The 25,023-nt window shown below is 44.6% G+C and overlaps 1 protein-coding gene across 3 annotated transcripts in view; it reads right to left on the minus strand.

Annotated features, from left to right (window-relative positions):
- The window catches only part of mlf1 (myeloid leukemia factor 1), a 194,006-nt gene that overhangs the window by 95,373 nt on the left and 73,610 nt on the right, over window positions 1–25,023 (minus strand). For all 3 annotated transcript variants that reach the window (XR_011593545.1, XM_070882345.1, XM_070882344.1), the window contains exon 5: window positions 13,410–13,569. Coding sequence is in view for 2 of the 3 variants with exons in the window: in XM_070882345.1 (XP_070738446.1) it covers window positions 13,410–13,569 (160 nt within the window). In the remaining variant the exon portion in view is untranslated. The remainder of the gene's footprint in view (window positions 1–13,409; window positions 13,570–25,023) is intronic.

The following is a 25,023-nucleotide window of genomic DNA, read 5'->3' on the forward strand; positions in this document are numbered from 1 at the left end:
ATGGTTGGGCCTAGGACACTGTCCTGAGGAACTCCTGCAGCGATGTCATGGGGCTGAGATGATTGACCTCCAACAACCACCTTCCTTTGTGCTAGGTATGACTCCAGCCAGTGGAGAGTTTTCCCGATTCACATTTACTTCAATTTTACTGCGGCTCCTTGATGTCACACTCAGTCAAATACTGCCTTAGTGTAAAGGGAAGTCATTCTCACCTCTAGAATTCAGCTCTTCTGTCCATGTTTGGACCAAGACTGTAATGAGTTCTGGAGCTGCGCAGTCTTTGCAGAACCCAAACTGAGCATTTGTGAGCAGGTTATTAGTGAGTGCTGCTTAATAGCACTGTTGACAACACCTTCCACCACTTTACTGATAATTGGGAGTACGCAAATGGGGCAGTAACTGGCCGGATTGGAATTGTGATGCTTTTTGTGGACAGGACCGGTAGATCCAGTGTTGTAGCTGTACTGCAATAGCTAGAAGCACAGCTAGTTCTGGAGCATGAGTCTTCAGCACTACAGCCTGGATGTTATCGGGGTCCATAGCCTTTGCTGCATCCAGTGCACTCAGCCGTTTCTTGATATTAGGTGGAGTGAATCAAACTGGCTTCGGTGATGTTGGGAACCTCAGGAGGAGGAGATGGTTCATCCACTCATCACTTCTGGCTGAAGATGTGTGGTCTCTGTTCATTCTCCCAGTCATGGTCTATTCCAAGAGGAGGGCCTGCTAGTGTAATATATGCACCTGTGAGGATGCTCACAGGTTTCTAGTGTAGTGGTTGTCACGTTCGCCTTACACACAAAAGGTCCCAGGTTCGAAACTCGGCGGAAACATACAAAAATAGTTGTAGAGCTGTTGATCCGAGCTAGGGTATCCCTGGAGATGGAGCACCCGGTGTCCACCGGTTCGCTTGCGGCCTTCCACAAGAGGTGGGCGCCGGAGGGACTGGAGTGCATCATCAACCCCAGCAACCAAATTTTAATTTGATTTAAGTTTCTGAAAAAATATTAATTGGTTTAATTATCGGTTTTAGTGCCCCCCATTAATAAGGGGGCATTTGATTTATGGTTTTACACCAAAATAGTTGTAGAGCTGTTGAAGGGCTGGAGTGCATAATTTCAACAGGGAACAACATTTTAATTTGATTTGACACGGTTTCAATAATGTTTAATTGTTATTTTGTGGGGTTCGATGCTCTTAAAAAAGGGGGCACTTGATTTAAAGTTATACCAAAAATAGTTAGAAGAGTTGTTGAGCGAGAGTGGTTTAGTCAGTCAAGTGATGTTCACAAGACTCAATAAAAGCCCAACCAGTTGTGTTCGGGGAATCTACGATGTGGCAGGTGGTTGTGAACCTGGTGGATGAACTGGTAATGTGTAGTGTAATTGTTAAACCTTTTGCTAATAAACCAACTAGTTCTTAATAGCAATGTGTTGCTATGAATTCTTAAGCAATGGATCCATGAAGCAAATACATTACAAAATGGCAATGAGGATGGAAGACATTTTGGTGGAATTTCCATTGATGAGAAGGCAGATGCAACTGGAACACAGCAAGAAGATATTCTGGCAGTGTGGTTCCCAAATGAGAGTCTGGCAATACCATTTTTCTGTGAGTACTGAACAGTGTTGAACTGAAAAATGAGCTTGTGGAAGCCATTTCGAATCATTGAAAAGCAATTCAAGATTATTGAGAGTGATTAATGGCTACTAAGCTAAGAAGGCAATATAGATGTGACAACACATGAACACAAGAAATAGGGGCAGGAGTAGGCCATTTGACCCCTTGAGCCTGCTCCGCCATTTACATAGAAACATAGAAAATAGGTGCAGGAGTAGGCCATTCGGCCCTTCGAGCCTGCACCGCCATTTAATGAGTTCATGGCTGAACATGCAACCTCAGTACCCCATTCCTGCTTTCTCGCCATACCCCTTGATCCCCCTAGTCGTAAGGACTATATCTAACTCCTTTTTGAATATATTTAGTGAATTGGCCTCAACAACTTTCTGTGGTAGAGAATTCCACAGGTTCACCACTCTCTGGGTGAAGAAGTTTCTCCTCATCTCAGTCCTAAATGGCTTACCCTTATCCTTAGACTGTGACCCCTAGTTAATAAGATCATGGCTAATCTGATCATGGATTCAGTTATGTCAGTAATTTGAGAGCTTTTAACAGGAATTAGAAATCATTTAGATCCTGCAGTGAAAGACTACAAATGTTTTGAGAGCTAATTACATCAATGAAGTCTCAGCAGATGTGGCAGATTCGCAATTAAGCAATCAAGCAGTGCACAAGAAGATGAAAGCTATTCTGTCAGTCATGATTGGTGCAGAGAATTATGGTATCTTAGTGAATTTGTTAACCCTGAGAAATGTTATGGATGCTTCATTCCCAGACATATTACAAATATTGGAGAATCATTTTGATCCACAGCTTTTAGAAATAGCGGAGAGCTATAAGTTCGCAATGAGAAACCAAAGACCTGATGAAACCATCAGTGAATACATTGTTGGCATAAGAAAATTATCTCTACATTGCAATTTTGGAGGAATCCTAGATAGGGTTCTTAGAGATTAATTTGTATGTGGACTAACAAATGAATACAATTAATCAAAATTGTTAGGTATGGATGATCTCTCTTTTGAGAAAGCTTGCAAGATAGCCACCTCCATGGAGACGGCAGACAAAAATATTCAGGAATTTACCAGTAGTAGTAGCAATTCACAGTCACCGGGCTGTAGAAATGTAGAAAAGGGTGAGCCCTAGTGTGAGGAAGAGTTATGAAATCAAGAGGGATAGATGTCATAGGTGTAATGGCAACCATATCGTACAACAGTGTCAGTAAGTGGGCAAGATGCTATCAGTGCCAAGTAAGGGGACACATTACAGCCACATGTAAATTCAAGGACAGGCCCAACGATAATCAAAAACTTCACTGGGGGGAAACCGAGCAGAACAGTGTAGGTTTTGGTATATATGCAGTGAAGTGCAAGGCAGTACATTTCTTATGTCAAGATTTCAGAACATTAGTAGTGATTATTAATCAACGGATCATTATGACAATAGATACAGCTGCTGATTGCTCAATAATGAGTCAGGATGTGTATTACAAGAATTTCAGGGGCATACCACTAAAGGCGAGCTCAGCAGAGCTGAAAACATATTCAGGGGAAAAACTGCAGATGCTGGACAAATGGAGTGTATAGTACAATACCAAGAGCAACAAGCAAGATTACCTATTATTATAGCGAAATAGGTCAATCAGCCGACACTCATGGGCAAAAATTAACGAAGAGTGCTTCATTTGGATTGGTACAGCGTCTGTAGTACAGAAATGGTTAAGTCTCGGCTAGATACTCTGTTGGAGAAATATGCTAACATATTTGAGGACTCATAGGAGGGCATCAAGAGATACAATGCACATATTTGGATTAGGTCGGATGTCAAACCTATTTTTTTGTAGACCAAGGCCGGTATCATATGCATTAAAATCGCAGGTTGAGCAAGAGCTTGATAAGTTGGAGAAAAACGGAGTTTTAGTAAAGACTGATAGTTGTAGTTCTGAAGGCAGACAAAATGGTATGGCTCTGTCAGGATTATAAAATTACCCTGAATCGAACAACTGATGAAGGCCCTTTACCGACATCACAGGACCTGTTTGCAGAACTGGCGGGAGCCACAGTCTTCACAAAATTGGATCTCTCCCACGCCTATGCTCAACTCAACATTGACCAGGATAGTCAGCAATATCTGATACATACAAACAACAACTTTTATTTATATAGTGCCTTTAACATAGTAAAATGTCCCAAGGCGCTTCACAGCAGTGTTTTAAGACAAAACAGATCATTTTGACACCGAGCCATATAAGAAGAAATTACGGCAATGACCAAAAGCTTGCTTAAAGAGGTAGGTTTTAAGGAGTGTCTTAAAGGAGAAAAGAGAGGTAGAGAGGTAAAGAGGTTTAGAGAGGGAGTTCCAGAGCTTAGGGCCCAAGCAGCTGAAGGTATGGTCACCGATGGTTGAGCAGTTATAATCAGGGACGCTCAAGAGGGCAGAATTTGAGGAGCGCAGACATCTCGTGGGGTTGTGAGGATGAGATGACAGAGATAGGGAGGGGCGAGGCCATGGAGGGATTGGAAAACAAGGATGAGAATTTTGAAATCAAGGCGTTGTTTAACCGGGAGCCAATGTAGGTCAGCGAGCACAGGGATGATGGGTGACTGGGACTTTGTGCGAGTTAAGCTGCCGAATTTTGGGATGACCTCAAGTTTACGTAGTGTAGAATGTAGGAGGCCAGCCAAGAATGCATAGGAGTAGTCAAGTCTAGAGATAACAAAGGCATGAATGAGGATTTCAGCAGCAGTGAAGCAGGGGCAGGGGCGGCCAATGTTACAGAGATGAAAATAGATGGTTTTAGTTATGCGTGGATTTGTGGCTGTAAGCTCTTTTCATGGTCAAATATAATGCCTAGGTTGCGAACAGTCTGGTTTAGCCTCATATAGATGCTAGGGAGCGGGATGGAGTCAGTGGCTAGGGAACACAGTTTGTGGTGGGAACCAATGACAACGGCTTCGGTCTTCCCAATATTTAATTGGAGAAAATTTCTGTTCATCCAGTACTGGATGTCGAACAAGCAGTCTGACAATTTAGAGACCATGGAGGGGTCGAGAGAAGTGGTGGAGAGGTAGAGTTGGGTGTCGTCAGCATACATGTGGAAACTAACTCCACGTTTTCGGATGATATAGCCAAGAGGCAGCATATAGTTGAGAAATAGGAGGGGGCCAATGATAGATCCTTGGGAGACACCAGAGGTAATGATGCGGGAGTGGGAAGAGAAGCCATTGCAGGAGATTTTTTGACTACGATTAGATAGCTAAGAATGGAACCTGATGACTGCAGTCTCACCCAGCTGGACGATGGTGGAGAGGTGTTGGAGGAGGATGGAGTGGTCAACTGTGTCAAAGGCTTCAGACAGGTCCAGAAGAATGAGGAAGGATAGCTTACCTTTGTCACCGTCACAAAGGATGTCATTAGTGACTTTTTTCAGAGCTGTTTCGGTACTGTGGCAGGGGCAGAAACCAGATTGAAGGGATTCAAACATGAAGTTCCGGGAAAGATGGTCATGGATTTGGGAGGTGACAGCACGTTCAAGGACCTTGAAGAGGAAAGGGAGATTGGAAATGGGGCAGTAGCTAGCAAGCACAGTGGGGTCAAGGGTTGGTTTTTAGAGAGGGGTGATGACAGCAGATTTGAAGGAGAGGGGGACAGTACCTGAGGAAAGAGAACTGTTAACAATATCGGTCAACATGGAAGCCAAAAAATGAAGTTGGGTGGTCAGAGGTTTAGCGGGAAGTGGGTCTCATGGACAAGATGAGCATGGAGAGGTCAAGAGGAGAGATCAAAGAGAATTTAGAGAAAGATGCGAGTGTTGGGCTAGAGCAGTGGGGGAGCCACAGAGCAAGTTTTTCCCGGTGGGCTAGGGGAAGGAAGGGAATTCGAAGAGGCAGCTGATTGGATTGTCTCAATCTTTGAGACAAAGAGGTCCATGAGCTCCTCACACTTGTTGGAGGTAAGTGTGGTGGAGATAGGGGACAGTGGTTTAAGAAGACTGTTAGCAGTATAGAATAGTAGCCGGGTGTTATCTTTGCATTCCAGAATGATCCTGGAATAGTGAACCGTTTTTGCAAACAAGAGTAGGACCCGATAATGCATTATGTGGTCAAGCCAGACCTGCCCGGTGAATGGCTAAACCAGTTGTCCGCCACATCCATTCAAGTCTGTGTCCCTTGGACTTGAGGGAGTGAAGATGGGGGCTGTACCAGGGGGAACAGCCAAGGTGAGAGAGAGTAATGGGTTTAATATGTTCTCGGGCATCAAAGGTTGTAGTGACGATGTGGTTGAGCAGATCGGTGACTGCAGAAATGTCATGGTGAAAGGAGGGCCAAAGGTTGGACAGTTTGGAGTTCTTAAGTGCCAGTGTAAGAGAGTTTGGAGAGAGTTTTTTCCAGGGGCGGATGCAGAAGGAAGTAGGGTTGAATTGGGGAAGGAGGATGTGGGTGATGAGCAATACAAGGAAATGGTCAGAGATGGCCTCATTTGTAATTGACACGGTAGGAATAACGAGGCCACAAGAGATGGCAAGATCAAGGGGATGGCCATGAATATGGATTGAGGAATTCACATGGAGGGAGAGATTAAGGATAGTGAACTCAGAGGAGAGAGAGCATGATGAATTGAGAAGGAGGTTGAAATCACCTGAGGATGAGAAGTCGCTCGGTGCAGAGGCTGAAGGTAGAAAGCAGTGAAGATATATCCATAATAACATTTTTATTATTTTTGGGTGGGCGGTTGAGAACAAGAATTTTAAATGAGAGGTGAAAGGGGTGGAATAAGGTGAGATGTTCAAAAGAGGAGAAAGTGCTGGAGGAGTAGGGGGACAGACCAAGGTATGATTTGGTGATGAGAGCCACACCATCACCACGGCGCTCTGGGCGGGGCAAGTGGTGGAAGGTATAGCCAGGCGGGGAGGCTTTGTTTAAAGGTAATGTGTCATCATCCCTCAGCCAAGTTTCCATCAGGGCCATTATGTCAATGCAATCATGGATGGCAAGGGCCTTGTTCGCAAGTGAATGGACATTGTGCAAGGAGATTTGGAGAGGATCCGTGATGGCTGATCCACTGCCAGCATACACAGGATCAGTGCTTGGAAGGATGAGTTGGACAGGGAGGAGATTGGCAAGGTTAGACCCCCTGGGCAAACTGGGCGGCAAGGTCGATGAGAGTGTGGGATGGGACAGTTGGGGTTGCTGCTCGTGAGGAAACAGTGATGAGTACCACAGTAGGCCCTTCAGAGAATGCCAAGAGAGGCACAGAGGGAAGCTGTAGCCTTGTCTAAAAGGGAGTCAAGCCTGGGACAGCAGCATGAGAGTAGGAAGGTCGATGAGTAATGAAGGGTTTGGGTAGGGATGACGACAGGAGAGACTGGTCAGGGAGGGAGAGAGAGAAAAGAAAAAGCAGGAGAAGGAAGTGGAAATAAAAATGAATGGCTCGGGTCATACAGGTATAACGTCCGAACTTTGGAATCCTCGGGACCGAATCCGTGCCGTATTTTGGGTTTTGCCGGATTTCGGACCTCGATGCCCGCCAATCCTATGCTCCTCGCCACTCGCCGAAATGTTCGGTTTTCAGACAATTCCAGTTTTCAGAGTTCCGGATTTGGGACTTTGCACCTGTATATTCATTCACTAAGTTGCCCTATGGTATTAAGTCCTCACCAAAGATATTTCAGGCTACCATGGGTCAGATCTTACAGGGAATTACAGCTTGTGCAATCAATATGATGTGTTGATAGCCACCGGCACAGAGAGAGAAAGCCTGGAAATCTTAGAAGCATTCAGACGGTTCAATGACCATAATTTGAAGCCGAAGAGGAGTAAATGTGCACTCATACAGCGTGAGGTGGTTTATCTAGGATTGCGGGTTGATGAAAATGGTCTCCAACCAGTTAAGGAGAAAGTGCAAGCCATCATGATGGCTCCGGAACCGAAAAACTGAAAAAATTATGATCCTTTTTTGGCATGGACCAGTATTATATTCGTTTTCTTCCTAGACTAGCAACCGTGCTCGCAGCATTCCATTATTTATTAACGAAAGGGGTGCATTGGATATGGGACAAAGAGCATCAGAATCCATATGACACATGCAAGCGACGCTTGAGCAGTACTGCTCTTCTCGTCCATTATAATCTGACTCGTGAAGATCAACGAGGAAACGCAAACCAACTAGACAGGATATTCATAACTGAGAAAATCAAGATTGTAAGAAGAAAGCTAACACGAGGACAGATGGAAGGGTTCCAAGGAAGCTCATAGGAAGATAGAGGTCAGGAATCCTGGGCTACATGCCCTGAAAACAGAAATTCCCCAAGACGGTCTCCGGAGTCAAATAAGAATATAGAAAATGAGCATAGCCAGCCAGCCAACTGCAATAAAATGGAGATAGATGCACAAGGAAGCTAAAAGCTTACAACATGATACTCAGGCTCAGCAGTCGAATTTGTAAGATTGTAATCATGATGTAGATAAGTAATCTTTTGAAATATTGTATAAATAACTACAACAATACCTTGCTTCTAAAAATAGGGGAAGTAGTGTAATGTATGCCCACAGGTTTGTAGAGCTATTGAGTGGGAGTGGCTTAGCCAGTCTCTGATGTTCACAAGACACGAGAAAACAATATATCCCATTGAGAAGGAAAGACTGTAAGAGAAGGGATAACCATCCGTGGCTAACTAAGGAAATAAGGGCTGATATCAAATTGAAAACAAGGGCATACAATATAGCCAAGACTAGTGGGAGGTCAGAGGATTGGGAAACTTTTAAAGGCCAGCAAAGAACGACTAAAAAAATGATAGAGGAGCGATAGATTATGAAAGTAAACTAGCACAAAATATAAAAACAGATAGTAAGAGTTTCTACAGGTACATAAAAAGGAAAAGAGTGGATAAAGTAAATGTTGGTCCCCTAGAGCATGAGACTGGGGAATTAACAATGGAGAACAGGGAAATGGCAGAGACGTTGAACAAATATTTTGTAGTGGTCTTCATGGTAGAAGACACTAAAAACATCCCATTAGTGGATAATCAAGGAGCTATAGGGAGGGAGGAACTTAATACAATCACCATCACTAAAGAAGTAGTACTGGGTAAAATAATGGGACTAAAGGCGGAGACGTCCCCTGGATCTGCTGGCTTACATCCTAGGGTCTTAAAAGAAGTGACAGCAGAGATAGTGGATGCATTGGTTGTAATCTATCAAAATTCCCTGGATTCTGGGGCGGTCCCAGCGGATTGGAAAACCGCAAATGTAACGCCCCTATTTAAAAAAGGAGGCAGACAAAAAGCAGAAAACTATAGACCAATTAGCCTAGCATCTGTCATTGGGAAAATGCCGGAGTCCATTATTAAGGAAGCAGAAGCTGGACATTTGGAAAAGCATAATTCAATTAAGCAGAGTCTGCATGGTTTTATGAAAAGGAAATCGTGTTTGACAAATTTGCTGGAGTTCTTTGAGGATGTAACGAGCAGGGTGGATAAGGAGGAACCAGTGGATATGGTGTATTTGGATTTCCAGAAGGCATTCGATAAGGTGTCACATAAAAGTTTACTGCACAAGATAAAAGTTCACGGGGTTAGGGATAATATATTAGCATGGGTAGTGGATTGGCTAACTAACAGAAAACAGAGAGTCGGGATAAATGAATAATTTTCCGGTTGGAAAACAGTAACTAGTGGGGTGCCGTAGGGATCAGTGCTGGGGCCTCAACTATTTACAATCCATATTAATGACTTGGATGAAGGGACCGAGTGTAATGCAGCCCAGTTTGCTGATGATACAAAGATGGGTGGGAAAGAAAATTGTGAGGAGGACATAAAAAATCTGCACTGGGATATAGACAGGCTAAGTGAGTGGGCAAAAAGTTGGCAGATAGAGCATAATGTGGGAAAATGTGAGGTCATCTACTTTGGCAGAAAGAATAAAAAAGCTAATTATTTTTTAAATGGAGAAAGATTGCAAAGTGCTGTAGTACAGAGGGAGTATGTGAGTATGCAGGTACAACAAGTAATCAGGAAGGCAAATGGAATGATGGCCTTTATTGCAAAGGGGATAAAGTATAAAAGTAGAGATGTCCTGCTACAACTGTACAGGGTATTGATGAGGCTACACCTGGAATACTGCGTACCGTTTGGTCTCCGTATTTAAGGAAGGATATACTTGCACTGGAGGCTGTTCAGAGAAGGTTCACTAGGTTGGATCCGGAGATGAGGGGGTTGACTTATGAAGAAAGGTTGAGTAGGTTGGGCATACACTCATTGGAATTTAGAAGAATAAGAGGCAATGTTCATTGAAACATCGAAGATAATGAGGGGGCTCGACAAGGTGGATGCAGAGAGGATATTTCCACTCACAGGGGAAACTAAAACTAGGGGACATAGTCTCAGAATTAGGGGCCACCCATTTAAACTGAGATGAGGAGAAATTTCTTCTCTCAGAGAGTTGTAAATCTATGGAATTCTCTGCCCAGAAAGCTGTGGAGGCTGGGCCATTGAATATATTTAAGGTGGAGATAGACAGATTTTTGAGCGATACGGGAATAATGGGTTATGGGGAGCGGGCAGGGAAGTGGAGCCGAGTTCATGATCAGATCAGCCATGATCCTATTAAATGGCGGAGCAGGCTCAAGGGGCCAGGTGGCCTACTCCTGGTCCTATTTCTTATGTTCTTGTGTAAACCGCAGCCATTTGGGTTCGGGGAATCCACAATGTAGCAGGTGGCTGTGAGTCTGGTGGATGAACTGCTGATATGTAGTGTAATTGTTAAAACTTTTGCTAATAAATCAACTAGTTCTTCATAGCAATGTGTTGGTATGAATTCTTAAGCAAAGGACCCATGAAGCAAATACATTACAACTAGTACACCCATATCTAGGAGCAACTGGTTTGTGCACATGCCTTGAAGCCAGCAAAAAGTACTTCGGCACCTGCCACACCACTCCCTGTAGACTTTTAGAAATTTGCAACTACTATAAAAAGCACCAAAAACGTGTACAGTGTAGAAACAGACAGAATAAATCAACCAGCAACTAACCTGTAAATAGTTGATAATCCCTTTAAATAGTGCTGGGAAGGGTTTCCTTTATGTTGCTTAACGCGTGTTCAGTTGTGCGAGCTTAAGAGAGGGTGTTGGCTGGAGCGTTCAGCTTGAAAATGGTAGCAATCTCATGATTTGCCTGTTCTACATATTTCAAGCGGACATTCACTATACATGGTGCTCGAAGCATGTGCGCGATGCGGACGCCATTTTGCAGCTCTCAGGGCACTCGTGGCGTCCTAAAAATGGGCGCTACCATGCCCAATTTCTCACCCATAATGTTTTCCAGAGATATCTTAGGAAGTTAGAAACCAGTGCTGCAGATATAGGACATCTTCATCAATGCTGTCAGGCTGATGCCCGCATTTCCTTGTTCACTGCTGACAGATAACATTGGGTCGATATTATCGCCGCCCTCCACGTCATGCGGGAGAAGGTGGGATTAAAAATTTAAAATCACGTAACCTCTCCCCAATGGTGGTAAGTTGCATGGCGCATCAGTGTTCCGCTCTGAAGAGGCCGGACAGCTCATTATAACATTTTAATAGTACTGTTCTTCAGCCAGGAGTGCTCCCCATGGCCCCACAAGCAAAGTCTTCTGCCGATAGCTGTCTTTCCTCGCTGCCAAATTCAGCTGTACTTCCCACCCTCCAACCCCCGTTCTTTGCCTCATTCTCTCCTGATTTCTGTGCTCTGACCCCCAATCCCCACCAAGCCCTAATAAAAGCGTGTTTATCTTTGATTGTATTGGCTAATCCCACTCCAAAATCAAGCCACAATAATTTAAATAATTTTGAGGTCCATATATTAGAAACATAAAAAAATAGAAAACTTTCAATTGATAGTATGGGTGGGGATTAAAAATAATTTTTTAGCTATTTATCTGCTAGTCAAATAGCGATGGTTGCCAGGGACAAATCAGAGCTCAAGCCGGAGTGTACAGATGCACACAGTATGACCCAAGTGGCTAGACATCTTCCTGCTCCTGTTGGAGGGGATGACAACAGCAGCGGTTTGGACAGCAGTCACAAACCATACAGCTCTTACTGCAGTGGTGGGGCCCACTCACAACTGGGATGGTTTCAATGCACATGGAGCAAAGTAATAACCAACATCTGTGATCATCTCAGGCACAGTTAGATCTAGGTCCTATATTCTAGGCCAAACATTGGTTATTTTTATTGTTGAAAGATGTTATTTTTACTAATAAATCCCACTTTATTGTGTCATAATTATCTTCCCATAGATTGAGTCTTTTACCGCTGGCTTTCCCACCTGATTATTTGGCCAGCTGCTGGGCAGGAAACAGAATAAAAAAATTATAATGAAGTCTTGCTGTTAAATTCAGCAGGATCTCCGCGTTCCCCGATTTCCCCTCTGCAACTGAGCTCCCCCATTGCCTTTCCATAAATATCAGGGTCCATGAATCCATCAATGAGTCAAACCCTACATTTCATCCCCCAGTTTTGACACATAGGTTCCCTCTCCACAAAGAGGCCAGACAAAAGCATCCCCTTCATTTTGCCAAATCCCAGCAATTTTGTCAAATTTCAGGCCATGCATCCTAGTCCTGCCATCCAGTGTTATCAAAATGTAGGATTTCCCCCAGCTAAACCACACTCTCCCGATGCATTACTTCTGAACACCAGATGTCTAACTCCAGCTGGAATACCACCTTGCAGTATAGTGTCAACTTTAAAACTAGTAATGTATAAAAGAGATACATATTAGGCAAATAAATAAGGACACTCATTTATGATCCTAAAAGCACCAGCAAGATTCCCAGAATACAATTTAATACAAATGCCATGTTGCACATAATATTAGTGTCCTAATGTTATGCGTCACATGACATTAATACAGCTAATATTATAAAAATGTTTATCCTTTGAATCAGGGTAATGTCACAGGAGATCTGTTGGTAAAATTAAAAATTTGGCACCTAGTTTGTGACCAATTAGCAAGTTATAGGACTCTGTTCTGCAGAAGACAAAGTTTCTGTTTACTACCTGTCCATTGAACAGGGTTCCAAAAAGCAGCAGATTGCTGCCGTAACTTCGTTAGGAGTCTTCCAGAATGGTCACATACTCAGCCAGGACTCTGATGCACGACTTCCCAGTCTAGGGACAAAAGTTTCTGATCAGCTTTGTAAGCGGCGGAGCCTTTGTCCATTCTTTACAAGGTCAGTGATGTGGAGGATGTGAGTCTCGGATGTTTGGGTCCCTCGTTCCAGCCCTCAGTTTAGACACAGGATTGTGTAACAATGCAGTTTCTCAGTTGGGACCTAAGAATGCATGTGGGGATAATCTGGGGATCCAGGCTCCAATCCCAGCCTGAATCCCCGAAAAAAAGGGAGCAAGTATTTTTTGTCAAGGTTTTGAATCTGTCCCCTTTGTACTCCCAAACTACTGAAGGCCTGCTCCTCTTGACCCTGTAAACCTTGGTGGGGTTATGAGCAGAGTCCCACGATGGAAGCATCATCCCAGCTAATTGTCAAGATTGTTCTCCATGGAATTTTAAACATCTCAATTAAATGTGATGCTAACACCCTGACACAATAAGGCAATCCAAAAGCACATTAAATTAAAAATTAAAAGGATATATTTATAGACAATAGGCCCTGAGAGACTGGCTTCTGCAAATAATCTGAGTATACAAAGGATGAATGAAAAATTAACTCCTGTGCATTTATGCTGATATCTTCATTTTACTTAATGGCAATCTTTTGAAATGGACTTAACCATAATATGGTTGCCTCACCTTCATTTAGGTTGATAAATTCTTGATCGATTTCTTCATCACCTGTTTTCTGGTTTCTGGATTTCTGAATGACATGAGCACGGTCTTTAATGTGATGACCAATTGACATCTTTTCAAGTCCACTTTCAGAGTCTTTTACTGCCCGCTTTATCTCTTTGAGCTGTAAAATTCCTAACTTGTTAATTAGTTCAATGATACCGACAAAACAACTCAACATTTTACACCACAAAATTTAAACCCACTGAAGTTGGTTTTCCGAAAAGAATGGATTGCTTTAATAGGTAATGAGCAGTAAAGACAGATCTTTGTACTGTAAACTGTAAATAAGCAAGTCACTGATATTCACAATCATATTGACAAGGTATAAACATCGGGACCCCTGGCTGTGGAGCATACACTGCTGAAGTTGTTACGCAAAAATGTATAGTACCATCTAGAACATTTTAAATAGAATGCTTTGATGTGTAACCCAAGTAATCTAGAGGCCTGGACTAATGATCCAGAGATAAGAGTTCAAAACCCACCATGGCAGCTGGGGAATTTAAATTCAGCTAATTAAATAAATCTGGAATAAAAATATAGCATTGGTACTGGTGACCATGAAACTACCAGATTATCATTAAAAAAAAATCTGTTCTTTAGGGAAGGAAATCTGCCAGTTCTTACCCGGCTGGCCTAAATGTGACACCAGACCTACAACAATGTGGTTAACTCTTAACTCCCCTTTGAAATGACTTAGTAAGCCACTCAATTGTATCAAACAGCTACAAAAGGCAATAACAAGAATAAAACCAGATGGATCACCTGGCATCGACCTAGGTACCGGATTCAGACACGATAAAGGCACAAACAGCCCGACTTGTGCCAAAATTGACTTGTCCCACAGACTCATCAAGCAATAGCATGACAGTCATACTCACAGAATCATACCTTTCAGCTAATGTCCACGGCTGCTCCATCACCATCCCTGGGTATGTCTTGTCCCACCGACAGGATAGACCTATCAGAGGTGACGGTGCAGTGGTATACAGTCGGGAGAGAGTGCCCTGGGAGTCTTCAACATTAACTCCAGATCCCGTGAAGTCTCATGGCATCAGGTCAAACATGGGAAAGGAAACCTCCTGCTGATTACCACCTACCGCTGTCCCATAGCTAATGAATCAGTACTCCTCCTTGTTGAACACCACTTGGAAGAAGCACTGAGGGTAGCAAGGGCACAGAATGTACTCTGCATGGGTGATGTCAACGCCCATCACCAAGGATAACTTGGTAGCACCAATACTGACTGAGCTGGATGAGTCGTGATGGACATAGCAGCCAGACTGGGGCTACGGCAAGTGGCGAGAGAACCAACACAAGGGAAAAAGCTACCTGAACTTGTCCTCACCAATCTACCTGTCGCAGTTACGTCTGTCCATGGCAGTATTGGTAGGGGTAACGACCGCAAAGTCTTTGTGGAGACGAAGTCCCGTCTTCACTCTGAGGGCACTCTCCATCGTGTTGTGTGTCAGTACCACCGTGTTAAATCGGATATTTGTAGAAAAAATCTAGCAGTTCAAAACTGGGTATCCATGAGGTGCTGTGGGCCATAAGCAGCAGCAGAATTATATTGCACCACAATCTGCAATCTCATGGCCCAGCATATTCCTCACTCTACTATTACCATCAAGTCAGGGGACCAACACTGGTACAATGAGGAGTGTAGAAGAGCATGCTTGGAGCAGCACCAGGCATACCTAAAAATGAGGTGCCAATCTGGTGAAGCTACAACAAAGGACCACATTCATGCTAAACAGTGGAAGCAGCATGCTATAGACAGAGCTAAACATAGAAACATAGAAAATAGGTGCAGGAGTAGGGCATTCAGCCCTTCGAGCCTACACCGGCATTCAATGAGTTAATGGCTGAACATGCAACTTCAGTACCCCATTCCTGCTTTCTCGCCTTACCCCTTGATCCCCCTAGTCGTAAGGACTATATCTAACTCCGTTTTGAATATATTTAGTGAATTGGCCTCAACAACTTTCTGTGGTAGAGAATTCCACAGGTTCACCACTCTCTGGGTGAAGAAGTTTCTCCTCATTTCAGTCCTAAATGGCTTACCCCTTATCTTTAGACTGCGACCCCTGGTTATGGACTTCCCCAACATTGGGAACATTCTTCCTGCATCTAACCTGTCTAAACCCGTCAGAATTTTAAACGTTTCTATGAGATCCCCTCTCATTCTTCTGAACTCCAGTGAATACAAGCCCAGTTGATCCAGTCTTTCTTGATATGTCAGTCCCGCCATCCCGGGAATTAGTCTGGTGAACCTTCGCTGCACTCCCTCAATAGCAGGAATGTCCTTTCTCAAGTTAGGAGACCAAAACTGAACACAATACTCCAGGTGTGGCCTCACCAAGGCCCTGTACAACTGTAGCAACACCTCCCTGCCCCTGTACTCAAATCCCCTCGCTATGAAGGCCAACATGCCATTTGCTTTCTTAACCGCCTGCTGTACCTGCATGCCAATCTTCAATGACTGATGTACCATGACACCCAGATCTCGTTGCACCTCCCCTTTTCCTAATCTGTCACCATTCAGATAATCGTCTGTCTCTCTGTTTTTACAACAAAAGTGGATAACCTCACATTTATCCACATTATACTTCATCTGCCATGCATTTGCCCACTCACCTAACCTATCCAAGTCACTCTGCAGCCTCATAGCATCCTTCTCGCAGCTCACACTGCTACCCAACTTAGTGTCATCCACAAATTTGGAGATACTACATTTAATTCCCTCGTCTAAATCATCAATGTACAATGTAAATAGCTGGGGCCCTAGCACAGAACCTTGTGGTACCCCACTAGTCATTGCCTGCCATTCTGAAAAGTACCCATTTATTTCTACTCTTTGCTTCCTGTCTGCCAACCAGTTCTCAATCCACGTCAGCACACTATCCCCCAATCCCATGTGCTTTAACTTTGCACATTAATCTCTTGTGTGGGACCTTGTTGAAAGCCTTCTGAACGTCCAAATACACATCAACTGGTTCTCCCTTGTCCATTCTACTGGAAACATCCTCAAAAAATTCTAGAAGATTTGTCAAGCATGATTTCCCTTTCACAAATCCATGCTGACTTGGACCTATCATGTCACCTCTTTCCAAATGCGCTGCTATCCCACAATCCCACAATCAACAGATCAGATCAAAGCTCTGCAGTCCTGCCACATCCAGTCCTGAATGGTGGTGGGTAATTAAACAACTAATGGGAGGAGGAGGCTCCATGAACAACCCTATCTTCAATGATGGTGGAGCGAGCATGCTAGTGCAAAAGATATGGCTGAAGCGTTTGCAACCATCTTCAGCCAGTAGTGCCAAGTGGATGATCCATCTCAGCCTTCTCCCGAAGTCCGCACCATCACAGAAGCCAGTCTTCAGCTAATTTGATTCACTCCACTTTATATCAAGAAATGGCTGAGCGCACTGGCTAGGGCCCCGACAACATCCTGGTTGTAGTGTTGAAGACTCATGCTCCAGAACTAGCCGTGCCTCCAGCCAAGCTGTTGCAGTGCAGCCAAAACACTGGCATCTACCTGACAAAGTGGAAAATTGCCCAGCTACGTCCTGTCCACAAAAAACAGGACAAATCCAATCAAGCCAGTTACTGCCTCATCAGTCTACTCTCAATCATCAGCAAAGTGATGGAAGGTGTCGTCGACAGAGCTTTCAAGTGACACCTTACTCACCAATAACTTGCTCACCGATGCTCAGTTTGGGTTCCGCCAAGACTACTCAGCTCCAGACCTCATTATACCCTTAGTCCAAACATGGACAGAAGAGCTGAATTCCAGAGGTGAAGTGTGAGTGACTGTCCTTGACACCATTGCAGCATTTGACCAAGTGTGGCATGAAGGAGTCCGAGTAAAATTGAAGCCAATGGGAATCGGGGGAAACTCTCCACTGGCTGGCGTCATACCTAGCACTAAAGAAGATAGTTGCGGTTGTTGAAAGCCTCTTATCTCAGTCCCAGGGCATCGCTGCAGGAGTTCCTCAGGACAATATCCTAGACCCACCCATCTTCAGCTGGTTCATCAATGATCTTCCCTCCATCATAAGGTCAAATGTGGGGATTTTTCACTTTCATCTGCAACTCCTTAGATAATGAACCTGTCTGTTCCCACATGCAGCAAGACCTGGACAACATTCAGGCTTGGGCTGATAAGTGGCAGGCAAAATTTGCGGCACACAAGTGACCGGCAATGACCAACTCCACCAAGAGAAAGTCTAACCACCTCCCATTGACATTCAATAGAATTACCATCATCGAAACCCCTACCATCAACATCCTGGGGGTCACCATTGACCAGAAACTTAACCGGATCAGCCACATAAATATAGTGGCTATAAGAGCTGGTCAGAGGCTCGGTATTCTGCGGCGTGTATCTCACCTCCTGACTCCCCAAAGCCGTTCCACCATCTATAAGTCACAAATCAGGAGTGTGATGGAATACTCTCCACTTGCCTGGATGAGTGTAGCTGCAACATTCAAGAAGCTCGACATCATCCAGGTCAAAGCAATCCGCTTGATTGGCAACCCATCCACCACCTTCAACATTCACTCCCTCCACCACCGGCACACAGTGTCCTCAGCGTGTACCATCTACAAGATGCATTGCAGCAACTCGCCAACGCTTCTTCGACAGCACCTCCCAAACCAGCGGATATTAATCACCTTGAAGGACAAAGACAGCAGGCACATTGGAACACCATCACCTCCAAGTTCCCCTCCAAGTCACACACCATTCTGATTTGGAAATGTCACTGGTTCAAAATCCTGGAACTTCCGACCTAACAGCACTGTGGGACTGCCTTCACCAGATGGACTGTAGTGGTTCAAGAAGGCAGCTCACCATCACCTCAAGGGCAATTAGGGATGGACAATAACTGCTGGCCTTGCCAGCGATGCACACATCTCATGAATGAATTTAAAAAATACAGGTACAATGTGCTACTGGCAATATAGTTTGGTCTTGTTAAGAGAAATACAGAACTTCTCCATTGTAGAATTCTACAGGCAGTAATACAACATTTGGGCCCGGTAATAACCCTGTGCTGGGGGGAAATGTGGTGGGGGGGTTTATACGTGAACCCCGGAATTAAGGGTTTCCCGCAGGTCTAGTCAAAAATAATGGCAGGACCTGTTCTAAATGTTTTCACCAGGTCTATCGCCCGAAAGCCAGCTGCCGTCTGCCGGGTTGGAAAGCAACCGTGGAGTGGATGTCAGGTAAATCAGACATCACAAGACAGGACATCGTGGAAGGGTGAATCAGACTTCGCAATGGCGGTGGGGTGGGGGATGTTGATGAAGCTTGGTGGGTTGGGGGAAGTGCTTCTGCTCCTCCTGGTTCATCATCATCATCATCATTGGCAGTCCCTCGGAATCGAGCAAGACTTGCTGCCACTCTTAGCATGAATTCTTAGGTGGTTGCACAGTCCAATACGAGAACCACAGTCCCTGTCACAGGTCGGACAGATAGTCGTTGAGCTAAAGGGTGGGCAGGGAGCCTGGGTTGCCGCATGCTCTTTCCGCTGCCTGTGCTTGATTTCGGCATGCTCTCGGCGACGATACTCGAGGAGCTCAGCGCCCTCCCGAATGCACTTCCTCCACTTAGGGCGTTTTATGGCCAAGGACTCTCAGGTGTCAGTGGGGATGTCGCACTTTATCACGGAGGCTTTGAGGGTGTCCTTGTAAGGTTTCTTCTGCCCGCCTTTGGCTCATTTGCCGAGTAGAGCGCTTGCTTTGGGAGTCTCGTGTCTGGCATGCGGACTATGTGGCCTGCCCAGCGGAGCTGATCAAATGTGGTCAGTGCTTCAATGCTGGGGATGTTGGCCTGGACTACGGCGCTAATGTTTGTGCATCTCTCCTCCCAGGGGATTTTCAGGATCTTGCGGAGACATCGCTGGTGGTATTTCTCCAGCGACTTGAGGTGTCTACTGTACATGGTCCACGTGTCTGAGCCATACAGGAGGGCGGGTATTACTACGGCCTTGTAGACCATGAGCTTGGTGACAGTTTTGAAGGACTGATCTTCAAACATTCTTTTTCTCAGGCGGCCGAAGACTGCACTAGCGCACTGGAGGCAGTGTTGGATCTCATCATCAATGCCTGCTCTTGGAGGCTCCCGAGATAGGGGAAGTGGTCCATGTTGTCCAGGGCCGTGCCGTCGATCTTGATGTTTGGGGGGCAGTGTTGTGCGGCGAGGACAGGCTGGTGGAGGACCTTTGTCTTACCACCAGAAGCAGTGCAAAAAAGGTGCTTAACTCATGGATCCAACCCTTTTTGCCTCCTTTCATCTGCCAGGATTCCCGAGGCCCCGGAATCCCAACCTTCATGTATTAAAAATATAACAAGTTAAAATGGAGGCAGATAGCCTCCTTAAAAGAGTTTAGTGACCGATCCGTGTCCTGAGAGCACATTGGTCGTCCGCCCCCCAATCCACATCCATTAAAATTGTAGGTGGGTGGGTGGGGTCGAGTTTCACGTTTTATTAATTTTTAACCCCCACCGCCTGAGGGATAACATTACCCCTAATATGCTGGAAGAGGAGAATGGGGCCATTTGATTAGCTGCTGGCTAAGTTGCCAACATGTCACTTGATTTGCGAGCCTGCTGAAGTTCAAGCTGGAACAGAGAGATACACTTGGGCCATTAGGATGGTGGTGGTGGGTCAGCGGGACTGAGGCTGCAAGCACCTATACTTGGGCCGAGAAACAGGCGCCTGGGGTGACAGAGCAAGACAGAGAGGAGGAAACCGGGAAGGCAAGGGAATTTGGGTAGGGGGCAATCGCCATTTTGTGCATGTGGATGGAACAGAAGTTATCAAATTAAAAACCTAGTAGAATATCATGTAAAAGATTGGGGTAGGGAAACAGCAGTAAAATTTTAAGTTAGATGGAAACGTAAAAAGAAAACCAAGCAGCAAGGAGTTACACTTAATGACCATGCTCAAACCTGCTTCCGGCTTTACCCACTGCACTTTATGATCTTTTTTAGTTGTGATGCAAATGGCCATAATCCAACCTGTGCCGCCCATGGGTTGTGGGCGGGTTGAGGAAGCAGCTGTGGCAGAGCACTTTGATATCAAAATTGCATAATTTAACCCCGATTTCAATATATTAATGAGGCCCCCGCAGGAGTGCTGGCTGCCAAAGTCAAGTTCTGCCTGTACCTCGGACAAGGCAAACGTCAGGTGGTAAGTCAGCGATTTCTTTTTAAATTTCCCTTTTTCCTGGTGACTTTCTAGCAATGGTCACTGGTTAGAAATCAGAGGCGCTGTGACCAATTTTATTATTATTATTCATTCATGGGATGTGGGCGTCGCTGGCAAGGCCAGCATTTATTGCTCATCCCTGTTTTCCCTCGAGAAGCTGGTGGTGAGTTGCCTTCTTGAACTGCTGCACCCATGAAGGTATTCTCACAGTGCTGTTAAGGAGGGAGTTCCAGGATTATGAGCCAGTGGCGATGAAATTGTAACACCCCAAATGCTTCTCAGGTTAGGATCAAGTTAGCAAAAACCAGTGATTGAATCTAGGAACTTCTGCTCTCCTTGATAGTGTTAAACTGGGTGATGCTATTAGAAGAGCTGAAAGTAACCAAGTTTGAGTATTTATTACTTTGACTCTTACTGGGTCTTCTGAATATGGATTGTATTTCTGTTATAGAGCTTGAAAGAACTTTTATTACAATTTTGCTACTGATAACCCTATCTGAATATAGTTGAACACAGTAATTGGAAACATTCAAACTAACATTACTCACTGAAAGTTTTTTTTTAGGGAATAAAGAGCTTTTTATGATTTTCCAACTATTCAATATATAAAATGTTGAACTCTAAACTAAATATACTCAGGGAAGGAACTGCACTTTTAACATCAGACCACATGAAACTCCAAGCTAAATCTACTTTGAAAATGCCACATGAACATAAGAACAGAAGAAATAGGAGCAGGAGTAGGCCATACGGCCCCTCGAGCCTGCTCCGCCATTTAATACGATCATGACTGATCCGATCATGGACTCAGGTCCACTTCCCTGCCCGCTTTCCAGAACCCCTTATTCCCTTATCGTTTAAGAAACTGTTTATTTCTGTCTTAAATTTATTCAATGTCCCAGCTTCCACAGCTCTCTGAGGCAGCGAATTCCATAGATCCACAACCCTCTGAGAGAAGAAATTTCTCCTCATCTCAGTTTTAAATGGGCAGCCCCTTATTCTAAGATTATGCCCTCTAGTTCTAGTCTCCCCTATCAGTGGAAACATCTTTCTGCATCCACCTTGTCCAGCCCCCTCATAATCTTATATGTTTCGATAAGATCACGTCTCATTCTTCTGAATTCCAATGAGTAGAGACACTACCTACTCAACCTTTCCTCAGAAGGCAACCCCCTCATCTCCGGAATCAACCTTGTGAACCTTCTCTGAACTGCCTCCAAAGCAAGTATATCCTTTCATAAATATGGAAACCAAAACTGCATGCAGTATTCTGGGTGTGGCCTCACCAATACTCCATACAACTGTAGCAAGACTTCCCTGCTTTTATACACCATACCCTTTGCAATAAAGGCCAAGATTCCATTGGCCTTCCTGATCACTTGCTGTATCAAGACAAGAAACGGAAGCAATTATTCAGCTTGTGTTTTCATTGCCTGAAGCTCTAAAATTAAAATTAGGTTACGTTTCAATAATTCAATGCTGCACTTAGCTCTGGCAACATGAACAATCCAACGAGTTAGCCCAGATTTTGCAGTCAGCAGTGAAGGAATGGCGCTTGCCATTCACAACGATAAGTGTGGCTGTTGCATGTACTTATGACATGGGTCCATTGGTACAACATAAGTGAACCTTGCATTAATAAGGGCAGCCCTGGTAGCAATATTAGCAGCTAGGGTTGTATTGCACTCATCACCTTCCTCCTCATCTTCCTCCATCTCCCCATACAAATCATCTGAAGAGGATCTGAGCTGTTCACCTTGTTCCTCCTGCAGATCCAAAGATCGCTGCTGCGCAATGTTGTGCAGAGTGCAGCACACCATGACAATCCTGCTGGTGTATACCGAAGGGCGCCTCCAGATCTGGCTAGGCACCTGAAGCACATCTTCAGCATGCCGATCCGATGGCTTAACCACATCTGATGATCATATGGCATCCATTGTTGCGCTGATGCGTTCATTGTTTCGGTTTCTGACGGGTGTCATCAGACAAGTTTGAAGTGGATATCCCTTGTCACCTAGTAACATGGAAACATAGAAAATAGGTGCAGGAGTAGGCCATTCGGCCCTTCGAGCCTACATCGCCATTCAATGAGTTCATGGCTGAACATGCAACTTCAGTACCCCATTCCTGCTTTCTCGCCATACCCCTTGATCCCCCGAGTAGTAAGGACTACATCCAACTCCTTTTTGAATATATTTAGTGAATTGGCCTCAACAACTTTCTGTGGTCGAGAATTCCACAGGTTCACCACTCTCTGGGTGAAGAAGTTTCTCCTCATCTCGGTCCTAAATGGCTTACCCCTTATCCTTAGACTATGACCGCTAGTTCTGGACTTCCCCAACATTGGGAACATTCTTCCTGCATCTAACCTGTCTAAACCCGTCAGAATTTTAAACGTTTCTATGAGATCGCCTCTCATTCTTCTGAACTCCAGTGAATACAAGCCCAGTTGATCCAGTCTTTCTTGATATGTCAGTCCCGCCATCCCGGGAATCAGTCTGGTGAACCTTCGCTGCACTCCCTCAATAGCAAGAATGTCCTTCCTCAAGTTAGGAGACCAAAACTGTACACAATACTCCAGGTGTGGCCTCACCAAGGCCCTGTACAACTGTAGTAACACATCCCTGCCCCTGTACTCAAATCCCCTCGCTATGAAGGCCAACATGCCATTTGCTTTCTTAACCGCCTGCTGTACCTGCATGCCAACCTTCAATGACTGATGTACCATGACACCCAGGTCTCATTGCACATCCCCTTTTCCTAGTCTGTCACCATTCAGATAATAGTCTGTCTCTCTGTTTTTACCACCAAAGTGGATAACCTCACATTTATCCACATTATACTTCATCTGCCATGCATTTGCCCACTTACCTAACCTATCCAAGTCATTCTGCAGCCTCATAGCATCCTCCTCGCAGCTCACACTGCCACCCAACTTAGTGTCATCCGCAAATTTGGAGATACTACATATAATCCCCTCGTCTAAATCATTAATGTACAATGTAAACAGCTGGGGCCCCAGCACAGAACCTTGCAGTACCCCACTAGTCATTGCCTGCCATTCTGAAAAGTACCCATTTACTTCTACTCTTTGCTTCCTGAGGGGTGAGGGGTGATCTTATAGAAACATTGAAAATAATGAAAGGGATAGACAAGATAGAGGCAGAGAGGTTGTTTCCACTGGTTGGGGAGACTAGAACTAGGGGACACAGCCTCAAAATACGGGGGAGCCAATTTAAAACTGAGTTGAGAAGGAATTTCTTCTCCCAGGGGGTTGTGAATCTGTGGAATTCTCTGCCCAAGGAAGCAGTTGAGGCTAGCTCATTGAATGTATTCAAGTCACAGATAGTTAGATTTTTAACCAATCAGGTAATTAAGGGTTATGGGGAGCGGGCGTGTAAGTGGCGCTGAGTCCACGGCCAGATCAGCCATGATCTTATTGAATGGCGGAGCAGGCTCGAGGGGCGAGATGGCCTACTCCTGTTCCTAATTCTTATGTTCTTCCTGTCTGCCAACCAGTTCTCAATCCACATCAGCACACTACCCCCAATCCCATGTGCTTTAACTTTGCAATTAATCTCTTGTGTGGGACCTTGTCGAAAGCCTTCTGAAAGTCTAAATACACCACATCAACTGGTTCTCCCTTGTCCACTCTATTGGAAACATCCTCAAAAAATTCCAGAAGATTTGTCAAGCATGATTTCCCTTTCACAAATCCATGCTGACTTGGACCTATCATGTCACCTCTTTCCAAGTGCGCTGCTATGACATTCTTAATAATTGAATCCATCATTTTACCCACTACCGATGTCAGGCTGACCGGTCTATAATTCCCTGTTTTCTCTCTCCCTCCTTTTTTAAAAAGTGGGGTTACATTGGCTACCCTCCACTCCATAGGAACTGATCCAGAATCTATGGAATGTTGGAAAATGACTGTCAATGCATCCGCTATTTCCAAGGCCACCTCCTTAAGTACTCTGGGATGCAGACCTTCAGGCCCTGGGGATTTATCGGCCTTGATTCCCATCAATTTCCCCAACACAATTTCCCGACAAATAAAGATTTCCCTCAGTTCCTCCTCCTTACTAGACCCTCTGACCCCTTTTATATCCGGAAGTTGTTTGTGTCCTCCTTAGTGAATACCGAACCAAAGTACTTGTTCAATTGGTCTGCCATTTCTTTGTTTCGTTATGACTTCCCCTGATTCTGACTGCAGGGGTCTTTACTAACCTTTTTCTCTTTACATATCTATAGAAGCTTTTGCAGTCCATTTTAATGTTCCCTGAAAGCTTCCTTTCGTACTCTATTTTCCCTGTCCTAATCAAACTCTTTGTCCTCCTCTGCTGAGTTCTAAAT

Source organism: Pristiophorus japonicus, chromosome 6 (genome assembly GCF_044704955.1).
Source record: "Pristiophorus japonicus isolate sPriJap1 chromosome 6, sPriJap1.hap1, whole genome shotgun sequence".
NCBI classification, from domain to species: Eukaryota; Metazoa; Chordata; class Chondrichthyes; family Pristiophoridae; genus Pristiophorus; species Pristiophorus japonicus.